This window comes from Nelumbo lutea, chromosome 1 (assembly GCF_056320005.1).
Source record: "Nelumbo lutea isolate HS-2025 chromosome 1, American lotus-T2T, whole genome shotgun sequence".
Lineage (NCBI taxonomy): Eukaryota > Viridiplantae > Streptophyta > Magnoliopsida > Proteales > Nelumbonaceae > Nelumbo > Nelumbo lutea.
In genome coordinates, this window is record NC_142684.1 from 74,988,850 (window position 1) to 75,008,466 (window position 19,617).

General features: G+C 38.8%; 1 protein-coding gene across 2 annotated transcripts; it reads right to left on the reverse strand.

The window, feature by feature from the left end:
- Positions 1–201: 201 nt before the first annotated feature.
- On the reverse strand, positions 202–8,626 carry LOC148875405 (polyadenylate-binding protein RBP45-like). 2 transcript variants are annotated; one of them, XM_088964650.1, is made up of 7 exons: positions 7,845–8,626; positions 6,214–6,688; positions 2,813–2,868; positions 2,604–2,734; positions 1,979–2,075; positions 1,748–1,912; positions 202–494 (listed from the first exon to the last, which is right to left on the reverse strand). In XM_088964650.1, the coding sequence occupies exons 1-7, from the start codon at positions 8,211–8,213 to the stop codon at positions 492–494; spliced, it is 1,296 nt and encodes a 431-aa protein (XP_088820776.1). In that variant the 5' UTR covers positions 8,214–8,626; the 3' UTR covers positions 202–491. The 2 variants fall into 2 exon arrangements, with proteins under 2 accessions (XP_088820776.1, XP_088820777.1); XM_088964651.1 differs by having other exon boundaries at positions 1,748–1,891; positions 7,845–8,616.
- Positions 8,627–19,617: the final 10,991 nt, after the last annotated feature.

The following is a 19,617-nucleotide window of genomic DNA, read 5'->3' on the forward strand; positions in this document are numbered from 1 at the left end:
TCAGATTCGCCAAACCAATTAATCATAGCCAAGCCCCTTTGAACCTTAACAATTAATAACATTTGGATTGCCTTGATCAAAATTCAAATACAAATGTATTACTACGAAAGGCAGAGTCATGACCAACATTTTAATTATCGTGTAAACCAAAAAAAAAATCGCTAAGACGATTAAACAATACAGGAAAATCACAAAAGAAGCGCAGTGTAATCGTTTCTAAGCATATATAAGAACTAGTTAAAAAATAAGTTAATTTTCAATCATCCATGCTCATATTTGGGTCTTAAGTAAGAGTCGGGGAAAGAAGAAAGCAAACAAGAGAACACGCATGACATGTCTGCAGCTTTCTAATTGTCGAACAGCTTCCAACAATAACACAACATCAAGAGCCAGACAAGCAGAACAGCATATTAGAGTTACAAAGATTCTCTCCAGATACGCAAAATGATACGTCTCCGCATTCCGAATACTAGTTCACAATAACCAGCAAATCACTGCACAAAAGAAAAGTTTTCAAAAACTCTGATAAGTGATAAATATGGACAATTGCGCTTCGCAACTTATGAGTTACAAAGGTATGTCTATAACCAGATAGCACCTGGCCGAAAAAAACAATATTTCATGAGCAAACCCACTTTGGGGGTGATTGTGAATCAAAGCATGTCCACAAATTGACTTGCAAAATACAGGTCAGACTCAGCTAGTCAGCAAAAGTGCGGGTGTATAATTTACCAAAAGGTCTGCTGCTGCATCTGCTCCAAAATTATGAACCCTCACTCTATGTAATAGAGGTCCAATTATTTAAACTGTCCAATAGGGGACCCGTAGAATTTATATTTCCCAATTTACATATCTCATAATCAGTTGTTTACTGAATCTTTTCCAATTAACAATGAAACTAGGAAACAATTAAAAACTAGCATCCATGTGGCAAATAAGCAAAGGCTGTGAGTTTCACCTGTCAGTTGTAAAGTGTAATTTATGTTGCTATATGGTTACATGAATTTTAAGAATAATATAAAAATCATGATAATTAATATCTATTTAAATATTATTTATGTGATATTATAAAGAAATATTAATTATGTGAGGCATGCCAGATTCCAACTCTACCACCTCATCCAAACAAAGAAATGATGGGTGAATCTATAATGTAATACAATTTTGTACAATTATCAATTGGGACATGTTTTACATTCAATAAAGTGTATATTAAACTTATTCCTGTTGCGTGTTCCTCCATTTTGTGATAGGTTACCTGTTCTTCTGTTCTAACTCTTGCAAAGAAAGACCTTAGGATGTATTATTTTAGGCAGCATTTGTTTTCAGTTCAAGTATTTGTCAATATAAAACTACATAGATAGACTTCCAACACTGATCAGTTTAAATGAGTGAATGGTTATAAAATGAAAGGCATGGTTACCGATGTAAATACCTACAATGATTTTATCGATGCTGTCTTTACATCAATTATCGGTGTAAAGCTCTACCATGAGTGGAGTTTACATCGATTTTCGATGTAAAACTACATTAAAAACAAATACGGACCGGGAGTGGAGTTTTACACCCATCTGTATTAAACCGAAAACAAACGCTGCCTTAATATCTTTATTGTTTATCAGAAGTCTAACAAAACTAGTAGTTGAGAGAAACCCATTCTAGATTTTTGAAAAGGAAAAACACAGGCCTTGTACTGGCATCATTATTGCCATGAAGTAGTTTATTCTAGAAAGAACACAAGATTCACCTGTTGTTGGTAATTCCCATATCCAGGATAAGCTCCATAGGCATACATATTTGGATCTTGAGGAGGTGGAGCATATCCATAGGCCTCATATCCTTGTCCATAGCCATAATATCCTCCATTCCACTGATTTGGATCTGGTTGTGGCTGTTCCCATCCAACAGAGTCCTGTAAATTTGTCAGATTCAGGGGATTATGTAAATATGAATTCAACAACGCAAGTGATATTCAAACCTGTTTACTGGAAGGACTGCGTCCCCATGAAAGCCGAATATTTTGCCCCCCCAACTGGGTTCCATTCAACATCAGCAATGCCTCCTCTGCACAAGCTCTGGTCACAATGAACAAACAATAAAGGAATTGGTCAGATGTACTGAAATTTTAACTCTGCCAGTATGAGCTTGCCTAACACTAATGGTCCAACTCCCAAGCCCAGATAAAGAAGGGTTGTCTCGGGCTGGCAGACAGTATTTAAAACTCTTATGGTCATGGATGGCAATCAGATGTGCTGTTATTTCGACACAGTAATGAATATAATAATCAGGCTTACCAATCTGTTTGTTTTTATCATGTTATTCAGGACCAGTTGGTTACTCGATTGCGGCAATTCTCTAAAAGCTAATGTTTCAATGCGTGGCCTGAGGTATGTGTGGTTAGAGAGGTGGGAACAACATACAAGTGGAAGAAGACAGACAGGTTTATCATTAAATGGCTGGTTTCAACAAAAGAGGTGCTATCCTTGTTTGGATTTATGGTTAGAGAAACCAAGGCTCTAGCATCAAACCTGAACTGTTTATTAGGGTAAAGATCTTTTCACATATACAAAATAAAAAATTACTCGTTAAAAAAAAATAGCAACCTGTTGACAAATTGAACAAAACCACAACGTTTGCCTACAGGTATCTTCACATGAACCAACTCCCCAAATTGGCTGAAGACTTGTCTCAAATGTTCATCAGTAACATTAGAATCCAACCCACCAACGAATATCTGCAGTCACAATTTTGGTAAGCCAGGCATGCAGCATAAAAGATCATGTCGACATCTAAAACAGAACAAAGTACCCACAGTTGTATTATTTGGATCATTCTCGTTCTGTGTTCCTTGAGTGTTCTGGTAGGGAGCTGCAAATAACAAATACAGGTGAAAAGAAGGTAGAGTAACTAAGCAGCATATGGTGCCTAATCAGGATAAATATAATTGGGGATAGAACACCAGACCACAATAACCTATTGTGACTGTAAGTTTTCCTGATGATGTCATTTATGAACAATTCTATAGAAAAGGAAAGAAAATGTCCATGAAGATGGCCTACAAGTAGTAGAATTTCCCTACTGCTGTAGAGTTTTCTAATGCCACTATACAATTGATTATGTGAATGAAAAAATAAGCGCATAAACAAACCAAGCATTGCGACGTGCATGCTCAGAATCTTGAATTTTACCGTCACCTCAGTAGAAAACAAAATAATACAGAACCAATAAAGAATGGTACATCACCTAAATGCTTTAGTCTCCGCCTACTGCAAAACATTGTCACCTTCGCTATAATTTTTTTATTGCTGGTGTGCATATGTAGAATCCTTCTCACGGGTCACGCATGCTTAACTACATCTGGGGATGCCTCTCCAGAATTATGTATCAATTTCCACGCTATGTAAATTACCATAACATTTTTAATCCGTGAAAGCATAAACTTGAGTGTAACATTCAATGTAGAAGTGCTCCATCCTCCCAGGTTGTGGTCATCAGAGAACAGGAAAAAGCTTGCATGAAGTGCCCTTCATGCCAATAGTAAAACATCATATCTTCACTTGGCTAACAAAGCCACTAAATCTATTTTTTTCCCATAAACAGATCCATATGTTTTATAATCTTATCCACATTTATAGTAAGTAATAAAACCATTCTATATAAAAGCTTCAGTACACTTCACTTTTAACCACCCTGATTCTTAACAGTGAGAAGCAATTCCCAGTGACAGAGGTAGAAGACTACTCTATCCTACTACTCTAAAGTGTTAAACAATTCCTAGAGATGCAGCTCTAAACTTAACCTACCCAGGTGCTCACAGGCCTACAGATTATAGACTGAAAAATAAGGTTAAAAGACCTTACTTCAGAATCACAGGTTCATGGCATCATGGAGATGCAGTACTGTGTTGGCAGACACTTGCAAGTCATATTAATAATAGAAACCCAGCACCAGCAGCCTCTTCAAAGGCTTGTACATGAAGATAGAAGGTTAAGGGTAATGAAGCATTTCAGCTGGAAAATAATCAAAACTTAAAATATTAGTTCCAGTTCGCCTACCCTCTAATATATTAGTTACAGTCTGCCTACCCTAAGGTAACTCTACTCCAGTGTGTTGGCAGACACTTGTAAGTCATAATAATAATAATAGAAACCCAACACCTGTGACTTCAAAGGCATGTAGATGAAGATAGAAGGTTAAGGGTAATGAAGCATTGCCAGCTGGAAAATAACCAAAACTAAAAATAGATCAAACTAACTAGCATTACATAATACATATAACAAAACTTAATCTTTCCTTTTTCCCATATTATAAATGGTATCATTTCCATAGGAAAAAATGAACCAAAGTGCAACCAGTTCCTACCCAACTGTCTATGAAATCCAAAATCTAAAGAGAAGAACAAACAACCAGAAAATGTAAAAAGAGAATAAAAGTGAAGTGATAAAATAACTGAGATAACAGGAACATATTCTCAAAGTATGGTTACAGATACTTGTACTAGATGGCATGGCTATAACAAATGCAGCTTAAGATTTAGACTGCATATGGTTTCTGAGAAAATTGAAAAAAAAGGGAAACCAAAGCTGTGGGGAAATATTTATTTTACAAAATCCCTTCTTAAGAAATTCCAAACAACATTCTTTTTCTAACCACAGCCTTAATGGATCACCATCCAGAATATGAACCAATGATGGTTATCATACCAATCTTGCAGCCCACTGGCTTCCAATGTCCTATGCACTCGAATGTTCCAGGCATTAAAAAAACTCCAACAACCAAGCATGTATAATTGGTGCATAAATTCCAATAGACAATTTTTATATGAGGCATAGCTGACCAACTTATATTAGCATATACTGCCTCATTTTTACCCATTTAATTCCAAATTCAAGAAAAAATGGACATTCTGGCAAACAGGGTACTAGATTGCAAGCAGGGAAAGAGAGAGACTTAGAGATCATGTGTTTATAATTTGATGACAGAAACTGCAGATTGGAGTAGGGATCCAAACAGATCTGCAGCTACATTGACATCCCCGTTCATATTGGATAGTTATCTACTTAAACTAACCTAATCCCAAAGTGCCCAAATGCAGTTGGATATCACCATAACACTTGACAGTCCAGCAAGGTAAACAAGCTAGAACTAATAATCATATGTCACGTTTCCATCCTAACTTGAAATGTCTTTGTAAAATTAACAACTGAAAAAGAAATAGGGAAGGCAACCTAATGTAAAAAGGAAAACAATGAGTTGCAAATGACACAAGATGTCCTAGGCATGGGAGGAGCTAAAGAATACCAATGGCAACATTAAAACAACTTAAAGAGTGGCAGACTGCTAAACACAGCTCTATACATCAGGAGTTGAAAGCACCAATAATTGCTATTTCAAATTAAAGAAATGTACAGTTTTGTCCTCCTATGGAATGAAAATTTGGAAATATGAATCAGAACTGAGCATGGGGTAACAAAGAAAAGAAACCAACTTCAACAATTATACCATAATGGCGTAAAAGGATCTGATTCAAGGAACTAAAGTACTGATTCTACTGAGTGAATGTACCAAAAAAGCAAAAAAAAGGAAGTACCAAAACGATAAAATTTTGGAACAGTGGACGAAATGTAAACTGGCTGACAGGCCTTTAAATATAAGGTAACTGGTAAAAGTAAATTGAGAATGTAGCAAAGTGCCACATAAATGTGAAATTAAGGACAAAATTGATGACATAAACAGAAAAAAAAAACTGACCTAGACGAGGCCACGCACTAAAGGGGAATCATTTCGGCTGAAATCAGTTCCAGGCCCCTACATGAGAGAGCCTCTCGGCATCCTGCTTTGAGACAACATGAGTTTTATAAGTGTTTGCAAGTTTCAATTGCATTAAATGTGCCCAATTGTACAAAGGAAAGAACTGGAAGGAAATGACTTGTAAGCTTCTGTTTATCTTCAAGTTCATAACTGAAGGAGAAACAAACTTAAGAACAGCATGTCATAACAATGCCTCAAGAAAGGTTAAAGCATACATCCCATGCTTGAGAGAAATGCTAACACAAAACAAAAGGATACAAAATAAACAACAGTTGTTTTTAGAACATTAGTTTTCATAAGAAATTAGCATCTACCCTATAATGATTTTACATTTTAGTACCAAAAAGCAGACCATGAAAAATAAGGATAACAAGAGTAACAGTATAAAAGTCAAGTGCATACCTTTCGAATATTGCTGACCACCTACATTCTTCTTTGTAGTAGCAGGACCAATGCGCATGGGCCGTGTTGAACAGAAAATTCCATTCATTTCAGTCATAGCACGTATCTGTTCACTTTCATCCCCAAATCTAACAAACCCGTATCCCTTTGAACGTCCAGTAGTTCTATCAGTTACAACCTTCGCACCCTTCACAGAAGGATAGTGACTCCTGAATGTCTCTTGTAACATGTAGTCTGTGACATCAGAAGCTAGATCTCCAACAAAAATTGTAAAGTCAGCGCTGTCATCCGGACGTCTCTCACCCAATCCAAAAGAAGCCCAGTTCAGCCTAAAGTTCTGCTCAGCATTGGGCATTAGTGTGCCATTGTAAGTTTGTAAGATCCTTTCAGCTGCAGCACGAGTTACAAACTCAATGAAACCATAACCCTCTGATTGACCGGTTTGTTTATTGCGGATCACTTTCACAGAAGCAACCTATAAACGGAAACAAATATAACCATCAAACTGAGAGTGTCTGAGAAACAAATAACAACTTAATAAATCAGAAAAGCAAACAATTATAATTTAATACACAAGGAATGCACATAAAAAATAATATTACAGACTAGCATAACTGCTCGATCCTTCCTGAGTTCTGATAAAGGCAGCAGAGCACCAAAAAATACAAAGTGCATAAATATCTTATTAGAACCAAAGGCACTTTCAAGAATTATTCACAGTCACAATGCATGTATGACTATCAATAAAGGGTAAATCTATGACGCCAGAAAGATATGATTGGTTAGAACTTTTATCAGACTGATCAATTGGTTATAAACATTTTAAATATCATGCCTTTCTGTCATTGTAGTTGGACACTTGGACCCATTGGTACAAAATAATGTGTTTATAACCCAGTTCCATTAAGAAAACATTCAGAATAGACATTAAATGAGAACCCCATTCCTCTTCAGTTATTCCAATAAAACAACAGTGCAGAGGAGAAGCAAATAAATGTAACAAATATCAACAACAAAATAACAGTGCACAATGAAGGCCAGAAAAAATCTCAATGTCCCACAATATCGGCCAAATACCTCAAGTAGTTGACCATGGCCGGGATAATGTAGCCAATATTTCATTCATAAAACACTTTCCCCTTCCCAATGAACCCCTGAACCTTTACGGCCTTGCTGTCCACTCATCCTGAAGAAATGGAAGTTACTCTATGAGCAATGAAGCTTACCTTGCCCTTGTGGTGTTTTGGTATTCCATACAAGTAAAGACATAATAACTCCACCACACAGACACACACAGGAGAGAGTGGGGGGATTGTGGTATTTGTTATTGTTGATGGGCGAATAACTGTAAGACAATTAATACAACAATATCATCGTTTTCTGCCACGAAATCATCAACTATACCTGTTCGTAGCAAACCCAAGTGAATGTTTTATGTTTTTGTGCCTATGTATTAAAGGAAAGAAAACACTGCTTAAGATCAAACGAATAGCTCGTGACATATGAAGCACCTGAATGATCCCAATTCCCAAACTAAATGCAACTTTTAGAACTTAATCGTGCAAGAAAATATATCAACAAATAAAGAAAACAACGTATAACGGGAAGAGCATTGAAAAACAGCTTGTTACCTCGCCCGTGTGAGCGAGACAGCTGTGGATATAGCTCTCCTCCATCCAGTACTGCAAGTCTCCGATCCAAAGCGTGCGGACCTCGTCTGCGCTTGTAGGTTGTGTAGGTGGATATTGATGCTGTGGCTGCGGCTGCGGCTGCGGCTGCTGCGGCTGCGGCTGAGGTTGCTGGGGTGGCACTTGCGGCTGTTGCACTTGAGGGGGCTGCTGGTTCCACAATGGAGGGGGTTGAGGCTGAAGAGGCTGCTGTGGTGGCATCATCCACTGCTGTTGCGGCGGTGGTTGTTGCTGCGGATGCTGCTGGTGCTGTTGATCCATTTGTGGAGGAACCATCGGTGGTGGAACAACGCCTGTTGCAGGTTGCATCATCTTCGGAAAAACCCTAAGCGATGATAGATATCGAAAAGAACCCTAACCCTAACCCACTGCCAGATATAGAAATCCGAGCACTAGATAGAGCCCTATCAGTCCAAAAACCTCTACAGAAGTTGAAAGATGTAATGATAACTGGATTGAAATATGTAATCTTGATAAAAAGAAGTTGAAAGAAAAACGACGGAGTATAAGAACCAACCCTGTAAAGAAAAACAACGACGATAAACAATAGGTAAGGTTGTACCCCTTACCCTACAACAGGAGACTAATGAGAGACGATGGATTGGGATCAGAGAAACCCTAACCATAGAAAGGTTTTCTGAGAGAAGGTCCTTTGAGAAGTGATACTGGTTTTAAATGTACAGCCAGGCCGACAGGGGGGAATGGAGATTACGATAGAGTTGGACTATGATGCCGAAAAAACTTGTAACCAATCTGCCGGTATCGTACATGTGGTAACCAATCATATGATCGTTTATCAAATTGATAAGGGTTTTGATTGGTCAAACTGTCAAAGCCTTTACACGGTATCATATCTTTCCGGCAGCATTCAAAAGAAATAGTTGTACTTGTGACTCTGTGAGGCTGTGACCCGTGACTCGTTAGGAATACGATCGGAACCGGGTCGGATTCGAATCGGGCCAATATTTCGGTTCGAATCGTCCTTTTTGGGTTGGGTTGGCAAAGCTTTGCTCTAACTTTTAACCCTATATTTCCTTTTTGTTTTAAGAAACTTCTAACCCTAAAGTTAGGTTAGGGTTGATTGACCGGACAGATGCAAATGCTTCAATCGCTTAGGTCAATGGCCTTTGACCAAAACAACATTTTTTAATCAATAAGACGGATTTAATTGTCTGATTCAAATGGTTTGAATGGTTTAACCACCTACATCAACACCAATTTAAAAAAAAAAAAAAATCTGAAAAATTGGTGACCCCAACTTGACCCAACCCAATTTCTTTTCGGGTTCGATCAGGTTGTGTCATACCGCCTTAGACCCATGTCCACTTTTTTTCAAGTTGGGTCAACCTCCGCTAAAATTTCTAACAACTGCTTTAACGCCCCTCCATATTTCCAATAAAATTATACAAGTTGACCCCTTAACAAAAAAAATTGTATTTGTAAATATAATAAAATTTTGATTTTGTTAAGGATAATATTGAAATATTCATTGAATGAGAAATAAAAACAATTAGAGAACATCTCTTCAAAATAAAACCGCTTTTTTCTCCTCTCCACCCTTCCTCACGCCGATGCGTTGTTGTTAAGGCAGTGTTCTAAAGCGTGGTAAAATCATGATATATTGGGTTTCAAATCACATGACACCGTATTCAATCGTTTCGGCTGTGTTGTGGCATTTTTTGAACCGCGTTAATTAAGGCGGTCTCTCTTCTTGCTCCTCTCATTCTTTTTTTTATTTTTCTTATACACTTATACAATAATACAATATTAATCAGACTGTATAAAAGAACATAAGACAATTCAATTGTATAATCAAGTTGGTGTGAATTATATAGACAAGAGTTTTTTGTAAGTTTTTATCAAATTGAGCTAAGGATGTTAGAACTATACCAAGTTGGTTTTATGTTTAATATGGTCTGGTTAATACCATATAAGTGCATAAGAAAAAAAAAACAACGAGAAAGGGAACAGGAGAGAAACTAAGGGAGAACGATAGAGATTGAGGGAGAATGATAGATCAACCGAATGAGAAAATGAAGGAGAAAAAGATATTAATTGAAAAACAAAATGAAATAGATTGAGGGAGGATAGTAGATTGACAAAGAGGGAGAGATTGATAGAGAGATTGTAAAACATTTTTTCAAATCACATAGTCAATGAGTAGAGAGACGACTATGAAAGTGAGAGAGTGGGAGGGAGATTGAAAGACAGAGGAAGAAACTGAAAAACCTTTTTTATTTTCAAATAACCCAGCATTAAGGGCAATTTCAATATAGGCATTTTGTTGTTTCCAACATGAATTAAGAGTTCCATGTTGGCAACAACCACATAAACCTCCAATGACATGGCGGAGGTTTTTATAATTTGAAACGTATAGCCACATAAACCAGCTTGCAACATCATTTTAAGTGTTGATTTGGCTCAAACTATAATTTCCCAAAAAATATTACTCTTGATCGACGACGTAGATCACCTCACATTGTGTATATGAGATAAACAAAATCAAAATACAGGGTTTGATTTGAACCATACAATACCTTGTAGAACACCCATATAAGTGTGGTGTGGTTGAGACTACCAAATTTTAACCATAGTATAGAATGCTTATTTTGCTATAGCATGGTGTAGTTGAGAATACACCTCCTAATTTCACGACCACACTACAAAACACCTTGTAAATCAAATGGCTCAGTATCACTTCATTATTTTTTCAAAAAACTAATGGTATCAATTCAACTTTAGTTATCCTAAAAGAAAAACCAATAGTTAACCAAACCAGTCAGTATACGTACATACATACATATATGCATACATAAATTTATACGTGTTATATATACTAACGGAGAGCCGTGTGATGCACGAGATGTTTTTTAAAAATAAAATATATTATTAAGAAAAAAATGAAGTAACATTGATTCACCAAAGTTTTTATATATTTATAGTTTTTTATATATAGAAAAATAATATTCTTTTCCTTTTTAGTTATTGAGCTTCAAACTTATTCCTTTTTACATAGCCAAAGAATGCGCTTAACATGAGACCAATAACCAATTTAAAAAACAATTTCAAGTTTGAATTGACGAAGATAACCAAAGGTTCATATTAAGTGATTTGTATTGTTGAACAAGAAAAATCCATGAAACAGATATACATCAAATTAATAAAAGAATAGTGAAAAACCTAATAACCCATGGAAAGGAAAAATGGTTTCTTTAGACTTTTATATAAGAAGAAGGTTGGTTCACCTCATGTATTTTGGGCCAAAAATAGGGTTTTTATTTAGGTTGGCCCTCAACTTAACATAATCCATATAGTTAACACCCCTACATTATTAGATAGAGTCAAGAGGGATTAAAGAGATTTAGGAGTAAAAGAGGGATTTAGGAGTAAAAGAGGGGGGGGGGTGAGAAAGAGTAGTGGTGTTATTATAGAGTAAATATGGAATTTATGGTAGATGATGAAGAACCATTAGGGTTTTAGTTTTGCCTTATTATATTTTTAATGATTTCATTTAAATATATATATATATATATATATAATATATACATGTGCGAGAAAGGAGAGTAGGAGGAGGCACATATGAGCTCTAGCAGTGATTCGTGCAATGTATAGGGTGTTGTATTTCTACTTTTTTAACTGTAGATTAGTAGAAAAAAAATTCTTTTGTTTTTAGTTACTGAGCTTTAAACTTTCATTTTCACATACCTTATATATTATGAGGAGCACATAAACCAACTAACCATGGCATATTAACTACAAAAAATCCTGCCTTTAGCAACAGTAACTTGTTACAGTTACAAATGGTTATTGCCAAAGCAAAATTTTAGCAAGACTTGATCAATATTGTTGCCAAATTAAATGAATCTACAACAAGGGTTACTCAACTGTTGCTCATTGAATACCCAACTGTTACTAAAGCAATGAATTGAAAACACAAGGTATCACTCGTTGCTACTTCTATCTCCAACTGTTATTAAATCAATGTATTGATAACAAAGGTTAATCAATTGTTGGTAATTACATTTCAATTGTTGTTAATTTCGTTGAACCTTTGGCAACAATCATAGAAAATCATAATTATAGACACATTTAACACATTAATAAATAGATTAAATAACAGAAGTTTACTTTAATGGATAAGGTTTAACACCCAAGTCCATGATAGCCCCAAAAAAATGCCTCAAAAAAACATATTTTATATTATGGGTCAAGTTTGTTAAATTTTGGCTTAATCCAAACTTGACAAGGTCGACTATATCAAATATGATTTGACTATGGAGTAATTAATCAAAATAGGGCCATCCTATAACATCATAATTAAGAACAGAATACGAAAACTAAAGAAAACTATGTAAAAGTTATTATTAAATATTTAAAGTGATAGAGATGTTTGAAAATATATAAAAATACTAATGAAAAGAATAAAACATGGTGTTTTCAGTTTTAGCTTTTTATGACATAAATGTAATTTCTTCTTTTTAGTGGTTGATTATGATACCAGAAAAAATTGCAACAATTAACCAGTATAAATTCTTTCCGCATTACAAAAGAATTGACTTTTGTCAACAATAATGTTTTAAAATCATCTTGGAGCTGAATCATTTTTGCCTCCAAGTTACGGGTCACTAGTTTGATCATCCGAGTCGAACGGGTCAATTTGTTACACATCATCATATGTATATATGTATGTATGTATGTATAAACATGTACTATGTCAATAAAATAATGTAATCATCTTCTATGTATGTCTAATTTACATTTTTATTTCAGTTATTAATTTTTTTATTTTTAAAAAGGTTAAAATTTGGGATTTGATTGCAAAAAATGGGTTTTTTTTAATGAAAAAATAGTGGGGCAAGGTGCCTTTAGCCCTTTGAACACATAGATCTCAAAAAGTTACCCAAAATTAATATAAAGATCAACTTAATTAGACGTTCGAGTACAAAGTTATGGCCTCTAAAAATTTGTATATATATTTAAAAGAAATGGACTTAGATCATGGATGTGTGATGGTTTGAATGGTTCAACCATTCAAGTCGGTGGTTGGTTGAAAACATGGATAATTGTTGCTTGACCACAACTATAAGCAGTTATTGCCAAAAAAATAATAATTGTCAAAAATTGAACAAAACTATTACTAAACCAATGAATTGGGCTAAACCTAGCAAAATGTTGACCTAAATTGAAAAAAGCAAGTTAGAGTCTCCCTAACAAATGTGGGTTAGGCTCCCTTATGCAATGTCCCGAACAAGAAGTCAATGTGACTAGACCTAACCTTAAAAGAATTTGGGTTAGTTTGGGCCAAACCATGGGCCACCTATTTTTCGTACCAACATTTTCAAATTGATATTAACTTGGATGGTTGAACCATTCAAATCATTTAAATTAAATGATTAAACCTGTATTTTTTGTAAAAGTAATAATTTGGTCAAACACTAGCTGAATCGAGTGGTTGAACCATTGACCTATTTGACCCATGGGTCAACCCTAAACTAAATATTAGGGTGATGGTCCAACATTTATTGACTTAACCCCAACAACCAACCCGGCCCAAAAATGCACTAACCCGATTCAAACCGGCCTGACCTGGTTTTAGGTCATAAGAAAAACCGATGCTATATCTTTAGTTTTTTTGTTGTCATATTAGGGCTGTACTAAGATCGGATGCAGCAAAATCCGCATCTGATTTGATTATTGATAGCATACATTCGAATCTTATCGGATTTAATGACTCAGATTCGAATTTGAATCCTAATGGACTTGGATCTGATTCGGATTTAATCTGACTCTTCTACAAATTTTCTAAAATATCGGAAATGTTGAACTTTATTTATTTTTTAACCTTTATATATAATAAATTAATATAAATCTAACACATTAAATTTATTATATACATAAATTCACATATGATATAATATATAGAATATATTTTTTATAATTTTAAATATAATTATATAAAACTTATATATTAAAATTAATAAATATTATATTATAATCGAATTCAGGTTTTAATCAAATAAGATGGGTCAAATCCGAATCCGGTCCAATTATATATATACATAGTCCGATCCGAATGTCAGATTAGATCTCGGGTTTTCGAGTAGTACCATTGATAGCCCTATGTCAGATGCTATATCTTAGTTTGATATTTTAGGAATTAGGTATTACTTTTAAAAAGAAAATTCAAAATTCTATTTAGATGGTTCAAATTAATTTAATTTAATCTCAACTTAAAAACAACATTGAGAGGGAAGGAACCCGCGCGCGCAAAATGAGTTTCCGCCCGGACCCTCCCCCCAAATTCATTTTTCTTGGATTTCCCTTATTCAAATTAAACAATTTTGTTTTCTTCTCAATATTGATTGTCTACTTCGAGCAACCAGGTAGGGCTTCCAATCTTTTCTCAATTATTTCTATTTTCTCTGCTCTTTTGATTTGGGTTTAACATATACAATTGTGGGATTCTTGTTCTTCTTGTTCTTCTCTCTCTCTCTTTTTTTTTTTTCACTCAAGCAACACTTAGCTCAGATACTCTCCCAAACTCAATTGCCAATATCACATCATTGTTTTTGCTCAACTTAATGGAAAAGGCTCCTCAATCTTGATTAGTACTCACTTTTCTTGATTTTGTCATACCATTCAATGTTGGTGCTTAGAGGAAGTAAGTAGACAAGCTTTTCAATATTTCATTATTTTTTTTTCATCTCTTTAATTTTGATGCTGCGGGATCTGGCTGCTCCTAGCTAGAGATGCCTCGACTTTCAGTAGACGACGGACTAAACAGATCTGTACAGAGAGAATCAGAGAACCCGGGGGTGCTTACTCGATGAGGTCGCTCTGATGCTTAAGTCAGTAACTTTCGAGCTGGAGGTAATTTAGAAAGCTAGAGAGCTAGTGAGCAGTGATTATGCATACCTTTGCCCCCAAAGGGTTGGGGTCTTTATATACTGGAGTCCTCGCGGGTTTTTCGGAGTGGTTCCGGGATTCTTGCCGTGATGAGGTCCGTTATCGAATTAATAGGAGATAACGTTGCCAACCGATAAGGCATATCACTGTCGTCCGAAACAGTCGGAGGAGATAAGGCCAACTATTACGAGGCATGATCCCGTAAAATGTGGAATCCGGTGATGAGATCTTCGGGGTTATCATGTTGGAGGTCAGTCAATATTACCCGAACTAATGCCACCTAGGTCCGACCTGCTACGGATGCTGATGTGCCTGGTAACCGAAGTGATCTTAATGCAATCGTGCCCCGAAGTGAACTTGTTCCGAGGTGGGCCTGCCCTGAGGTGGTTCGGTTATTCGAGCTTGGTCTACCGTAGACGGGTATGTTGGAATGAGTTATCGTTCTGCCAGCTAGGTTGTGTCCACGTGTCCCTCTATTATTAGGTTGGACCAAATCACCCTACATCAATTGCCCCCCATTCCCCAGGCCAGGGGTCCTGACTTGGTGCGAGGATTTCATGACGAGCCAAGTGGATTTGGTCTGAGGACCGGGCAGCTAGTTAGATGACTCATGGGTTAAACTTGTTCGGCCACCCGACTCAACCAAGAAAATGCAGGTCGCGTCTGGTTTATGCGTGGACGTCACACGAATTATAAACTCCGTGGACGTCAAAAAATGCACTAAACCGAATTTACTCTTGGGGGTTGCACAACCGGTTTTCCTAGGATCCGTAGGATTGCTTCAATCTCGACCGTTAGTTCTCGAACATAGCGGCTATAAATAGGAGGGTTCATGACTCATTCCTCGCCACAAATTCTGCGATTGAGCTTTCCCGAGGTCGCGTCAGAGTCTTCCAGCTCGGTTTTCTTTCCACTTCCCACTTTGTTCTTTGTTTTCAGTGAGTCTCCCTTCTTTAGCTTTTTCCCTGTTTTCCAATTATGTCGAGCTCTAGCATAGACAGACTTGTAGATAGTGTTAGCGAGGAGGGCGTCGTTGTTCTTGTTGGGGAAATCAACCCATGGCAGGGTGCCTCCCCTCACCGGTCTGCAGAGGGAACCTCTAACCCCGAAGTTGGGCCATCTCGGCTCGGGGAGACCGAAGCCCAAGAAGAGGGTTTGTCCTCTAGGTCAGGGGCCCCGACTTCTTCTCGAGGTCGAAAGCCTGATGACTTCGGGCCTTCCAAACTGTCTTCAGATAGGTTGCTATACTTAGCGTCTCGCTATCGTTTTCCTGATAACCTGGTCTTCAGTCTTCCATTAGGTCAGTACCCTTGGGATCACGACCATAGCGAGCTCACTATTTTTGAGGAGCAGCTCACAGCAGGGTTGCACTTCCCTCTTCACCCTTTCCTGATAGAAGTAGTTAGGTTTTACAACATCACCATTGACCAGCCTCATCCAATCCCTATTTGAAACCTAGTTGGTACTATTTCTTTGTTCCACGCCTATAACTGACCTTTATCCCTTGATGTCTTTAGCTCGATCTATGCAATCAAGCGAAACTCAACTTGTCTGTGTGGGGACATACGACAGAGCTATTACATCTCCCCCATGCTTGGATTCAAAATCCTGTCTGGCTGCCCAAACAAGGTTCCGGCCTGGAAAAGACGATACCTCATCGTTTGTAACCCAGAAGGGTGGTCTTTTCCAACCCACTGGAGGGTGGCTACTCAGGACCCTAGGGTGATCTTGGATGCAGAGACCAGGGCAGTGATTAACTCTTGGAGGGACCTCGACCTCGAGATGAAGAGCTTCTTGGCCGAGGAGGCGCTGGTGCGAGCTGGTTTGAGCCCTCCTGGTAGGTTTCCTTTCAGATACTTGCTCAAAGCACCCTTTAAGCTTTTTGACTAACTGTTTGTTTTTTGCAGCTACGATGCTAAAGGTTGATGCAGGAAACCTTCTGATGAGCTCTCGGAAGGGGAAGAAGCGAAAGGCTGCGAAGAGACTTCATCGGGAAGAAGAGCCTTCGACTTCAGGAGCAATCAGGGCCCAGGCCGTGAAGCCGATCTCCACCGAACTCCCAAGGGAGGAGGCCCGATCTGTAGACCCTGAAGTTGTTGCGATGGAGGGCCGCGAGGAGGAAATTCATCCTCAGGAGGCATCAGCTTCTGAGGAGCCTGCTACCGAGCTAGAGCTCGCCCCTGCTAGCGAGGAAGAGACTATTACGAACCACGTGCTCGCAATGCGCAAGAGCCGGGATGCTGTCTTTTTGAGCGAGGTAGCGCGATGGCCTGACATGCTCCCAAAACGGCTCTTGGGACTAGCTTCTAGTCACTGCATGGTGGTAAGCATTCTACCTTTGACTTCTCCCTCTCTTCCTCTCTTTTTTTTACCTCGATTTTCTTTTGACAGGTCAATTCTGCCCTTCATGCACTGGCTTGTCAGTCTACAATCCACTCAAAGCAGGCTCGGGATGCCAAGGTGGAGACACAAAAGCTCCATCGCGAGTTGGACTTAGCCCGGGGTGAGGTACTTCGAGCAAAAAAGGGAGCTGAGTGCCAGAAGCAGTTGATTTTGGACCAGGAGGGGCGGATCTCCTCACTGACCGAGGAGAATGCCAAGCACAAGGAGCAGATTTCTGTGATGGCTGCAAAGGAAGAGGAGCTGATCACGAAAATGACCGAGGAGAGGACGCGACTTCAATGAGAGATCGAAAATCTCAAAGCAATGGTCCAAGAGCGAACTCAAATCTTCGAGACCGCTATCGAGGAGGCACGGTTAGAAGAGAGGACTAAGGCCATTGAACGCTTCAAGAAGTCCTCGGAATTCCATGCTCTTCAGGTCGAATACGGTTCAACCTCCTACCATTTCGGGTTCAAGCTGTGCAGATATCTAGTCCGACAAAAGTTCCCTAATCTTGACCTCAGCGCCATCACAACGGCGGGCTTAGCTTCGGAAGTGGCTATGGTAGCGAACGAGGAGCCTGATTAGTCAGAGGAGGAGAGTGGTGACGAGGTCAAAGTAGTGGACCCCTCAGACGTAGCTAGCAGTCCTCTTGCTTGAGTGTTTTCTCTTCTTTTTGTTTCATTTTGAATGTACACCCCGAAGCCATTAAGCTCGGGTCACAATGAAGTCTTCTGTACTTACAATTACTTTGTCAATGAAATACATCTTTTTGAATAATATCTGCGTAAAAATATTCTAAGTGTGAGTGACTTCCGATCTGGGCAGCAAATGTATAGGCTACCCGAATTGTCGAGCTACCGAGTTGGACAATAAGTAAAGATAACCAACCATGAAAATTTTCTAAGTGGAGATTACTCCGAACTGTTTGCCCAGACTACTAGTAGGAGTAACTTCATGTAATGTACCCCAAGGTGAGCGGCGTTATAGGGTATATACCCGACTTGTCCATGCATGGACTACACATTTAAATGTCGGTTGTCCCTAACGGGTCCAACCTATTGTTATATGCCGAAGTGGGCTAGACATCGTAGGGTGTACACCCGAGCTGTCTATGACTTAGGGATTTAGAGGTATTTTTCCTCTGTCGAAGAGGCTACTAGGACTTATATGCCCATGCCTAAGAGGTGACTGGGTCTTAGTTGCCCATGCCGAGGAGGCGACTGGGACTTATATTGTGATGAGACCGTCTATTCGGTACCTTAGCCCTTAGGCCTTAGGGGCGACTTATTGTCCACCCTTCTTGATTCTGCCCATGCCAAATAGGCGACTGGGGCTTATACAATGTTGATGTCTTTTACCAACTTGACACTTTTAGTCCTTAGACTTTTGGGAGTGACTTACAGTCCGCTCTCCAGTTAGACGATTACAGATAGTACCGCCTTAGGTTGCTGACATTCCATGCCCGAGTCACCTGTTTCCCTTCTAAGGTTTTGTGCTCGTACGTACCTTCCCCGGGCACCCGCTTTACTCTATAGGGTCCTTCCCAATTCGGTCCGAGCTTACCAACACCGGGCTCAGGTACCATGATTTAACGAAGCACCAGGTCTCTAACACAGAAGTTCTACTTCTTGACTCTGGCGTTATAGTACCGAGCCACTCTCTGCTGGTAGGCCATAGTCCGGATGTACGCGAGGTCTCGTACCTCTTCAACTAGGTCGAGGTTGGTACACAACTTGTCATCATTTGCCTCTTCGTCGTATGCCTCCAGGCGTAGCGTAGGCACCTCGATCTCGGCTGGGATCATTGCCTTTGTGCCGTAGGTGAGGTTGAAGGGGGTTTCACCCGTGGTGGTCTTCACGATGGTTCGATAAGCCCATAGTACACTGGGAAGCTTGTCTACCCATAGTCCTTTAACTCGGGTTAGACGTGCTTTCAGTCCACGGAGGATGGCCCTATTCGTGACTTCAACTTGACCATTTTCCTGGGGGTGTGCCACCAAGGTGAAATTCTGCTATATCTCCATTTGGCTGCACCATTTCTGAAACTTGATGTCTTTGAATTGTTTGTCGTTTTCAGAGATAAGCATTCGGGGTAATCTGAAGCGGCACACTATGCTCCTCCAGAAGAAGTTTTGCACTCGTCGTGTTGTGATCGTCGCAAGAGGTTCGACCTCCACCCACTCTGTGAAATAGTCCACTGCTACCACTAAGAATCTCCTCTGTCCTGTCGCTGGCGAGAATGGTCCAAGGATGTCGATTTCCCACTGTGCGAAGGGCCATGGTCTAGTGAGATACTTTAGATCGACAACAGGCTGGTGGTGGACGTTGGCATGCCTCTGACACCTGTCACATCTTTTGACGAGTTCAAGCGCATCTGCCTTCATCATTGGCAAGTAGTAACCCTGCCGTAGTGCTTTCTGGGCAAG

Excerpts from the sequence above, each read along its gene's own strand:
- LOC148875405 (XM_088964650.1), bottom strand. The coding sequence starts at position 8,213 with ATGATGCAACCTGCAACAGGCGTTGTTCCACCACCGATGGTTCCTCCA. Across the intron at positions 2,076-2,603 it reads TTTGTTCAATTTGTCAACAG|AGCTTGTGCAGAGGAGGCAT; the intron begins GTTGCTATTTTT and ends CATTGTGACCAG. Across the intron at positions 1,913-1,978 it reads GCAGTCCTTCCAGTAAACAG|GACTCTGTTGGATGGGAACA; the intron begins GTTTGAATATCA and ends ACAAATTTACAG.